Source organism: Leptonychotes weddellii, chromosome 1 (assembly GCF_054177405.1).
Source record: "Leptonychotes weddellii isolate Sample4059 chromosome 1, ASM5417740v2, whole genome shotgun sequence".
In the NCBI taxonomy this organism is placed as follows: Eukaryota; Metazoa; Chordata; class Mammalia; order Carnivora; family Phocidae; genus Leptonychotes; species Leptonychotes weddellii.
The window spans coordinates 143,384,208-143,395,567 of record NC_138369.1 but is presented as its reverse complement, the minus strand read 5'-3'; the positions used below and the strand labels follow the sequence as shown (position 1 = coordinate 143,395,567).

General features: G+C 35.4%; 1 protein-coding gene across 1 annotated transcript in view; it reads left to right on the top strand.

Annotated features, from left to right (window-relative positions):
* TRAT1 (T cell receptor associated transmembrane adaptor 1) overlaps window positions 1-11,360 on the top strand; it is a 31,634-nt gene that overhangs the window by 10,731 nt on the left and 9,543 nt on the right. The window contains exons 2-3 of the mRNA XM_031024180.2: window positions 2,504-2,614; window positions 9,199-9,235. Coding sequence (XP_030880040.1) covers window positions 2,504-2,614; window positions 9,199-9,235 — 148 coding nt within the window. The remainder of the gene's footprint in view (window positions 1-2,503; window positions 2,615-9,198; window positions 9,236-11,360) is intronic.

The following is an 11,360-nucleotide window of genomic DNA, read 5'->3' as shown; positions in this document are numbered from 1 at the left end:
TTTTTTTTAAAGATTTTATTTATTTATTTGAGAGAGAGAGAATGAGAGACAGAGAGCATGAGAGGGAGGAGGGTCAGAGGGAGAAGCAGACTCCCTGCCGAGCAGGGAGCCCGATGCGGGACTCGATCCCGGGACTCCAGGATCATGACCTGAGCCGAAGGCAGTCGCTTAACCAACTGAGCCACCCAGGCGCCCCTCATTTATGCTTTAATAGAGAATCTTAAATGTTATTCTAGGATTTGCTAGGATTTTTGATATTGCTAGGATTTTTAAAATGCATACTCAGCAGGCACTTCTGGTTTTTTTTTCATAAACAATAAAAATCAAAGAAACAATTCTAGGAATATAGGCAGTACCATTCAATACCTAGAATTTCTGGTATATTTTAAGTAGTTAATGATTACTATGTTGTAGGATTCTCATAAATATTTATGGGATTATATTCATGATGAATAAATAAGGCCCTTCTAAACCTTAGTGTTTTTAACCAAATTAATTGGTAGGTCTATTGGGGAATTAAAGACTATTCAAGTCTTCTCAATTTTCTTATACTTTATGAAACATAAAAATTCCCTTAAAGACAATAAAACCACACATTTCACTATGATTATCAGTTAACTTTTCCCATTTATTAACTAATTCTTTAAAAATCTTTATAAATCATGTGCATTATGTCTGTCACTGCAGCGCAGAAGGCAGAAAAGGTCTTATTCTCTGTGGAGTTCATGGTAACATCTAAATAACATCTAAATAACATGGTATGAAATTAAGAAGGAGGTAGCAGACATTAGTAGACAGATTTGTTGGTGTTTAAAGAGCCACAGACTAGTTCAAACAAAAGCAAAGTATATATAAATAAGCAATATGTAATATATGTAGATGTACATCTATATCACAAATGCATATAGATTTTATATATTTAATTATCTATATGCCTATGTTCATTTGAAAATAAATGATGCCAGGAAAGGAAGGAAGGAAGGAAGGAAGGAAGGAAGGAAGGAAGGAAAGGAAAACAGACCTCCTCTAATACACAGGACCACTGAGGGCAATTCAACAACCACACTGTGATGTCAATAAGTCCTCAAAAACAAACAAACAAACAAACAAACAATGAACAATTCAAACATCAAATTTGAGATATAGAAAATAAGTAAAAGAGAGCAGCACAAAAGACATTTTGGGCTAAGGATTCTTTATTTGCTGGTTTAAAGACAGGATAGGGAAGTTAGACTCATTTCCCTCCTATTGAGAATTTGCCTGTTCTGTTTATTGTACCCAGCATCATGCTACTTAGATTTCTGTGAAAGGGCCAAGCCTGGTGTCTGATTCGGGGCAGTCATACGAGGAGCTGAGACCGGGAAGGAATATCAGCTCTGCTGTAGCTACTGTCACATGGCATTTCTGCTTGTCTATATTCTAATATTAATATTATTATATTCTATACTGTATTATATATATATTAATATATAATATAATATATAAGTATAATTTATATATGTTATATATAAATATATATTATAATATGTAATGTTTATATAGTATATTTATGATATATGGTATAAACTATATGTATACATGCATGCATATCATATATGTATTATATATAAAATCAATATATTTATATATAAATATAAATATAATATAAAATAAATATAAGTATATTGATTTTATATATAAATCATATATGTATATATATTTATATATAAATATATTGATTTTATATATGCATTATATATAAATATACATATAATATAATATATTTAAATACATAAAATCAGGGTAATTATCTTAGAAATCACTCATATACATGTAAAGATTGCCATAAATAATCATGGGCAACTGATAGGCAATATCCCACAAAACCCCCTATGGCTCAAGAATGAAAAAAAGACTCTCTTCACGAGGCTAAGGAAAGCATAATTGGCTCTCCAATATCCACTCATGGGTCTCTAAGCAGTATGAGAAAAATACCTTGTGGCCAGTCTTGGCAAAACGAGGTTATTATGATGCCAGAATTACTGTTTTATCACAACATAGAGTATCCTACACTACTGGGATTTATAGAAAGGGATAGGTGGTTTTCCATAAATGAAAGTATATATGACTATATCTGAAGATTAAAGAAAGGGGGAAAGTATGGCAAATTATCATTCTGTATAATTTGGATGTTCTTGACTTTGAACCAAAGTTTTTATGACAAAGTCACTAGTTGTCAAATTTTAGCAGCTAGACTAAAAATGTCTTTCATTTCATCAACACGGAGAACGTGGGAAAATTGCTTCCTTTTGTCCATGCTGAATACAGGGACTTACCAGCAATACCCATTTGAAATCTGTAAGGAGGCTTTGTCTGTCAATGGTAATTAATTTCTTGGCAGAGGATTTGTTTTTCATTATGAATAAATACTATGGTTTTAATTGTGGGAATACCCAATTCAAAACAAATTGGTAAGCAGCTATTATATTACAGGTATGTCTGTTTTTGTTTTTTTTTTCCCCAGGAAACTCTGAATGCCAGTTTTATGCCTGGATAATTGTAGCCTTTTTGGGGTTAGCTCTGGTTGTATCACTGATCTTCAATATTTCCCACTATGTGGAAAAGCAGCGACAAGGTAAGACATTTTGAGAAATAGCCAGATAGTACCAGCTTGAATGGAGACAAGTCACTGGAAAACCTACAGAAGAAGACAGTTTTATGAAATGTCATGCAATAGGGTATTCTTATCTGTAGTAAACCTGTTTGGTATTTTTTTTTCCACCCTCAGGTTTCTCTTAATTTAAAAATGCAATCATACTAGAATATAAACAGACTCCCAATCTTGGCTTTATCTCTGCCTTAGGATATAGAGTAGGAAGGAATTGTCTTGGTAGAATGTAGTTTTCCTCCTCCAACTCAACAGCTCATGATATTGTAGCCTATTCTGCAGCAGCCCTAAAGGTTCTCACTGATACCCGATGGGAAGAGTGGAGACCGAACTCCTCAAGCTTCCACTTGAGCCTACTCAAATCCCTCAGCATCAGTCAGAGCCTCTAAAGTACAGTTAGCTGGATTGGATCAGAAGAGAAATGGAAAAGCAACAGGCTGACCCACAGGCTTATTATCTAACACTCCTGGGGTTAGCTTTTCCTTTCAGCAAGCCGGTCAGCAGTTTTAACCACGTGGCTTTCACCCTCATGGACATGACTGAAATAGTGCAATGCCCGGCAACTGGCACAATCTTTGCACACTACTGGCATTCAACACAGTGTGTTGGGTGGATGGATGGATGGATGGATGGACATGAAAGTCCAGCTATCTCTGGGAGTAGGACATTTCAGTGGTAATAATGAATAGAAGAGAAAATGTCAATGCATTTTAACAGATGAAAAGAAATAAAACAAAGTTAATAAAATTGCATTAGACACATGACCAAGAAAAACTGCATGAAGCTAATTTAGAACAATTGTCAGATTCTGGGGAGAGCCCTTGATCCTCTTAGGATAACACAAATATCAAATATGAAGATGGTGTTACTGTCACGCCTCTCACAAAAGATGAGAGGCACTAGAAAGGGAAGTGGCATAGTTGAGGTCGCACGTCTACTCAATAGCAAAGTAAAGGACAAGGGCCCCGTCTAATTCTCCGACCAAAATGGTTTCCACTAGCACATGTTGCTTTTACATTGTTGACCAAATGTCCTCGGCCAGAAACCCAACATTCTCTTAGGATTTCTATTGTATCATATCTAAGCCTGAAATGCCAGGCAGACAATGCTTTTCCATTAGCAATGATTTCAGTAATTCTTTTTTATTTTTTTTTATGATGTTATGTTAATCACCATACATTATCAGTAATTCTTTTTTAAATCAAATGTTTTTTGAAACAAATTTCATAAGTCAGATGCATGAATGACCCATCAACTAACATCTTTGAAAAAGGCTTCTGTCACAGAAAAAAATGAACGAAGAGTGGCACTTTTCTTTATGTAATAGCTTAAAATGACTATATTTTCATTTTTCCATTAAGATATTTTATGAATGCAGATAATATTGTCACGTGTATTAGAAAAAGATGAATTGAGAGGCACCTGGGTCTGCCTTCGGCTCAGGTCATGATCCCAGGGTCCTGGGATCGAGCCCCGCATCGGGCTCCCTGCTCAGTGGGGAGTCTGCTTCACCCTCAGCCCCTCCCTCCTGCTTGTGCTCCCTCTCGCTCTCTCTCTCTCAAATAAATAAATAAAATCTTTAAAAAAAGAAAAAAGAAAAAGGTGAATTGAGGGCTATAAAGTTGAAAGAATTTAAGATGGAAGCCAGGACCAGATATGAACCAGTACTTCTCTCTCTATTGATTCCAGCGGCAGTTCTCTGGGGCTCTGTGTGGGGCCAGGGAACAAGTAGCCTTTTCAGTTCTCATTTTTGGTAGTTTGTACATTGGAATTTATTTATCCGTAGTCATATTTGCCACCATACGAACTCCTTTTGGAAGTTGTTTTCTTATAATGGTTAGTTGACCACTCCTGAAATATAGTAGACTAACTTTTTAAGCAAGAAAGAAAGGAAGAAAGGAAGGAGGAAGGGAGGAAGGGAAAGAGAAAAGGTTTTTCTTTAAAAAAACAAAACAAAACCAACAGATTTTTTTTTTTCATTTCAATTGTACAAACCCTAACTGCCTCAGGCATGCCACAAATTACTTTGTCTAAAAGCAGTATGGTGGGAAATAACATTTTTAAAAAAAAAACAGGAAAGAGTAAATTACCTTCATTGTTGTATTTTTAAAAATCAATTTCAGTTCTCTCAATTTGCTTTTAACACCATGGCTTTTGAAGTCAACCTGTCATGAATTAAAACACTGCTTTTAATATTTACCTGGGAGATCTCTTGTACAAGAAACATAACTTCTCATAGTTTCAGTTTCCCTGTCTACAAAATGTGGAAAATATCATCCAGAACAAGGGTTCTTGTGTGAATTCTATGGATCCCTCAGCACAGTGCTGGGGACTGAGGAGGTCAGTCTTGCACAGGGCATAGCCCACATTACCACTCTCCGTGGCCCTGGTGCTTCCTTCTCTCCTTCCACAAGTGTTAGGTGAAGGGCTTGCTATGACTACATCTTATTCCATTTAATTTTAGTGTCGGGTATTTCAGGGAGTTCCTCTGGCTCCTCACTGCTCCCACCATCTCCGTATTCTCTAGGTCCTCTCCAGCTCCCATGTCACTCCCTGCCCCATCTCTATATCATTTAACATGTCTATGCAATAACCTGAGCTTTAGCAGTAACTGCCGTGTCCATTTAAGTCATATACAGGTGCATTTTAGAGAGTTTTCCGTAGACTTTTCATAGGATAGGTTCTAACCATTAGGCACTGCAAACTATTTTATTTGAGCAATAACATGCCCTCCTTACGTGGAGCACACAACCTGGGTCTTGCACTTTATTAGCATGCAAACCTCAGATTAGCCTTGTAGCAGTGCTCATTGATGCCAAAATGCCCTTCGTTCTCATCCCATCTCCCTATTTTCTCTCTGCAACCCTCTCCCAACCGCCCCAGCTTCTCCCGACATCTTTCCCCAAGCATCCGTAATAACTGCCACCCTTGCTAGTCCACATGACCAAATATAGCACTGTCTGTCTTTCTCACGCAGAGACTGCAGGTGGCTCTGGGATTAGCTCTGCAAGCTGACTTCTTTCCAGTCCTGCTAAAGGCTCCTCCCGGCTTAATTTCTCCTAGACAGACAAACCAGAGGAGATTCAATTATATTAGCCAGCTTTTCTGCCACTTGGTCTGCGAACACAATGCTCCCATATCTGGCCTCAAGGAACTTTTTATTTTTGCATCTTTGTGCTATCCTTTGTGGCTACGAAACTTGCAAGATATGACTCCACCTATGGCGAACAGTCGTTGAATAAGTTGTGCTGGTATATTAAATAGCTTACAAAAGAAAATCTCCAACCCAGCAACAACGCACTATCTCCACATTCAATCAGATAGACCTGATAAGCCTCTCCTTGATGTTTTCTGTAGCAGTGTTAGGTAAAAGCTTTGTAATGGAGTTCTCCCTTCCCCCCAAAATAAACCGTACATTTTTAGGTGATTTTTTGTCTGTTCTTTAGGAGGATTATATTTATTTCTTTTTCTGCTAGGAAGGTATTTTAGCTTTGTCCTCCTTTAAATCCCCCAAATTTCTTTATCCAACCTTTCTTCTCTGTTTTGAGAAGAAGGATAAATAAGTGTATGGTTTGCTCATACATCAAAGTCTTATCAGTATATCTCCTACTCACTAGAAAATTATAGCACATTTTTCACATTTTCACATTAAGAATGTATCAAAAAATGTTATTATGGAGATTGAGCCATGTGCTGTTGTTTCTTATTGTTATATATTGCACATGGAAGAGTAAACACTATAAAGGAGAAAACATAAAAGCAAATGTTTGCTTACATGCTCTCAACCTTGAAGCTGACCACAAGTTGTCTGTATCTGAATCACAGAGAGGATTGTGAAAACTCACCCAGCTCTTCTCACACAGACTCTGGCAAATGTAACTGCTTCATAGCAACATAAAAACTGCTTTTTGTTTTATTAATATCATTGAGATGATTAGGTAGCTCCCAAATCATGCCATTTATTTTTAAAACTTAGAAGTCTTCATGAATGAGCCAACTCTCTTCAGGAGCCTGAGCTTGCTGACCTTTCTCCTCAGCCCCAACCTCTACACTTTTGATTACCACTCCTCTATTTAAAGAAATCATAGGCTATCACACTTCTTACTATAAGAAGGAACTTACTAAAACCATACGAGTACAGATTGTCCAGCTTCAGATTATACATTTAAATTCTAAGAGGAGTGTGGAAGTTGGCGACCTTGAACGTTTTAAGGACACTTTCAGGGTGCTTCTTCAATATGATTGGACTTGATGTATAATGTCTTTTCCCAATACTTATTTTCTTCCTCACATTGTTTTAGTTTCTTTTCCTTCCGTTTAAGCATCACATCATTATATTGTATCCTTCTTAGAGTTGCTTCTTCTTCCTTTTTCCCCACAAAGCTTTTTGGTCCAAACCTTGTTTTGCTTCTCTCTACTGATAATACATCCAACACCATTTTCTTTCCATAGAGCTATCCTTTTACACATCACATTCGTGTACCTTCCAGACACCAACATTCACACTCCAAGCACTTCCAACTGGGAAATCCACATTATCTTTTAAAAATATTAGTCTGTGTGCAGAAACATTTGACCCCATGCCTATTTTTTCTTATTCTCTGTAATAATGTCATTATTTTTGTTTTCAGATTCTTTGTTTATTTTTTAATCTTTTAACACTCACTCGGTGACAATCCTCTTGCCAAAAGTGAGATTTGGTCATTTCATGACAAATCAAGCTTTACTTATAAATCTTGTAAATAGCATTTTAATTATATCAGCTTGTTTTCAGCTAATCCATTTAATGAAGAGACTCTATTCCAATCAGCACAATTAAATTGTGGCTGACAATATGATTGGATTTAGAATGTATAATATTGAAAATCAACTTTGTCATTTTCTAAAATGTTTTTAACAAAAATTATTTCATTTATCTTCCATAGCCACTCACATGCTATAGGCATTATTATCTCTATGTATAAAGTGAGAATCAGAGTTTTAAAGTGATTTGCATGTTGTCACATGGCAAATGCATCGAAGAGCTGCTACCCAAATCCAAAGTCTTCTGATTTCTCACCCTGAATCTTTTCCATAATACATCAGGCTATGGTTTGACTAAATTCTTGTACATGTATTTTAATTCTTCCAAATGCACTGACATGTGACATGTCCATTTGATCCTCCAACATGATGATTTTAATAATTTGTTCCAATATGTTTCTCTAACAGTTAATGACCCTTCTGGAGAATACTTCAACTTTGTCACATATAAATCTTACTAAAAATAATCTTTCTAGTTGATTGGTGACTTATTCAGTCATTTGAAATATTTTTGCTAGTTCCTTACCAACACAGTTTTTTTTATATATGAAAACTGAAAGATCACCCTTTGGTTACTATTTTCTCTGTGTTATTGCCAGAGACTTAGATAATATGGGCTTCATTTTTATAGAAATAGCTTTTGCAAGATTTTGCTATTCAATGCCACATTGAATAATACAGTCAAAATGTAATAAATATCATAATATACACATCCATTCAATTCAATATCTAAGAAAATTTATTGATGAACAGATAATACAGACTTCATGATATTGATCTTATTCAAACTGTGCTCTAAATTTCCCCTATTTTCTCTCAATAATTCATTATGAATCTATTGATATTCACTAAAAAAATTCTTAAAACTATTTTTTTCAAGTTTGAATACATATATTTAATTTGAAGCAAGAATACTTTCTTTTATTTGCCTTTGAATCACCACCTTCAATGTTCAACAGTGGGTTACTTTCTGAGACTTGGTACAGAATTTTTTCATGGTTTTATGATCCTATATCAGATCTCTGGTCAGTATTGTTACTGCATACCAGTATACTGTTTCTTTGAAAAGCTACTCTGTGTTTTGATTATTTTGAGACTGTGTTCCCAACTTTTTCCAGATCTCTTCTCCCTAGAATCCTCATCTCTCCTTACTTCTATTTGCACCATGTAGAGGAGATAGAATCACAACCAGAGAAATTTCCTGAACATAATTTTTATGTTGTTCACATGACACGAAGTGTTAACAGACACTTCAAAAATAAATAAATCTTCTAGGATTTGTTTTGTTTTATGTTTTTGTTTTCATTTGTTTGTTTTGGGTAAGGATGAAAAGTTTATTCAAATCAGCAAGAGCAGAGAGGGAAATTTGACAGGAGGCAGAGGTGTTTCATGAAATGTGAAGGCTGAAAAGGACAGTATGCCCCACCCACGATGGGCTGCCCCACAGCAAAGGCACTAGCAGAGGTCCCCACGTTCATAGGTTGGTGTTTCCCATCCATAAAATGGCCACACATCCGGGCCCTACATCACTTCCAAGTTGCGCTTGTGTTTCCATCTCAAATTACCAAGAGAGAATATATATGACTGGTCCAAATCAGAGAAGATTTTTATGTCTGGTGGTGGTGGCCGAGTGTCTTGATTTAAGATGTTAACTGACACTGAAGCTAAGCTCCCCTCACAATATTCTCTAGAAGATTTAAGTGTATGTCAAAATTTCTTTTTATTTGTCTATTTTTAATATCTTTCAGGTACCATGTACAGGTACTCTGAAGACTACATTCCCAGGTATGTAGAAAATAAGTTATGTATTATGACTCCCAACTAATAAGGGGGCATAACAAATGCTATATTGCTTATAGGTTTGGCTCAGGGATGTCACATTTGGGTAAAAATAAAAAGAAAAGTGAGTTTTAATTACTTTTACTCCTCTCTGAAGATCAAAAGCTATAATGTTATTATCTTCCTTAGTTATTTACTTATCCTGAGTCAATAAGAGAGCTGGTTAAGGAACAAAATGAGACTCTAACCTGGTATCTACAGAATTCTTGTCAATTTCAGATGGATCTATCCTAGATTATGAATCAGATCAGATTGTAAGATTGCAGTCTAATTATATATGGAATTGTGGGGTCCCTAAGAAACCGGGGTGGAAAAGAAATCTGGCAATACCTAAATAAAATTTAAGATATATATACATGCATACTTAGATAAGGATGCTTTGTGGTGTGTTGCTTTTGAGAGTAATGTCAATCAGTGGGGAAATGTGATAAATCAACCCTAAAATAATATATGGTTACAGATATAACGTATTCGCTTTAATATCTGTTGACTTCATTGTAGAGAAATTTGTATTTTTTTTTTACACAAAAGAAGGTTTACAGCATAAATCATAGCAAAGAATTTTCATTTTCTTCCACAGTATATTTTGGCCCAAATGTGTTATTAGATTGGAGATTTCTCCTTTAGGATAAAAAACATCTAAATATAGAGAATTTCCTAGAGGACTCTTCAAGACCTTTCTGAAATGGTAGACTGAAAGGCAGAAAGGTCTTTCACAAACACAGAGCTTTCTCACTGGGTAGGATAAGATTATAAGCTTTCTGTTAGCCTCTAAAAGGTCTTTTAAAAATTTTTCTCCATGTGGAAATAAATATCTCTGACATTCAGGATGTAGGCTGCAGGCAGATTCACACAAAGAAGAAAATCTTTATTTTTATGATTTACCATTGGATTCTATAACAGGAGATAATTTTCAATGCATTATCTCATATACAGAGAGATTTGCTGATTTGGTTACAACAAACAACATGACAAAGAAAATCCATTATGGATTTTCCATGTGAAAGTTAATCTCTTGGACAATTGGTTTGATACTTGTCATTTGAAAGGCAATTAAGATGCAATGTGATAGAAAGTCTAGTGATTTGATCGTTCTGCTAAAGACTGGGTTGGTACTCTTGGATTGGGATGGTAAGAGTCAGAAGGGAAAATTGGTAAAATATCCATCTCATAGTAAGTGGGCTCTTACCTATAGGGCAATTGTGAAAAAGAAGTTGGCTCTTTTATAACATTCATTCATTAATTCATTCATTCAATAAGTATTCGTTCAACAAATAGGAGTTGTGTTAGACAAGAGATGCAAAGATGGGAAGATGCAGATTGTCCCTCCTGGATTTAGTAATCTATTATCTATTGTAATAAATCTCAATTTAGGCATAATTTGAATATACAATGCAGAATTTACCTATAACAAGTGGCTGGCATGTTAATTATACATGTACTTCACAGCTTGTCTGTTTGGCATTGCTAAGTAAAAATATATTTTTTTAATTTGTTGGTTAGGCAACTGTTCCTTTATAATAGTTTATTTGGGATGATTAATCATTTGAGACCTGCCTGTAGACACAAGGCACTGCATTATAAATCACATCTTATTTTCATTCATAGGGAATGAAATGATATTCATTTTTTGGACATGATTTATCATTTGCAGGTTGTATCTGTTATCTGTGTGAGCTAGGAAAATGGATGGATTGCCTTATTAAAAATTCTTCACCTTTTGCTATTATATTCTCTGCATAGCCAGAGAAAAACCATGAGCAAGAACTACTCCACATCCCAATATTAAGCTGTACTGAATTACTGATGGAAGGAAAGGTTACAGATGAGTTCCTTTGTTATCAGATAAAAGAAATACATGCCAGCATCTGGACTTTTCAAGCCATTTCACACAAGTATCATTTGATATGTTTTTTTAGGACACCTACTTACTATTTACACATACTGTGTCTTCTTCCAGAAGCATAGGGAGTAGTATAGGTGGTATGCGTTGAGCTAAGTGTTTTTTCTTTGCAGGCAATTCCTCCAGTTCTCGGTGATCGTAATTTCAAAGTTAAAGCAGTTGCTACTC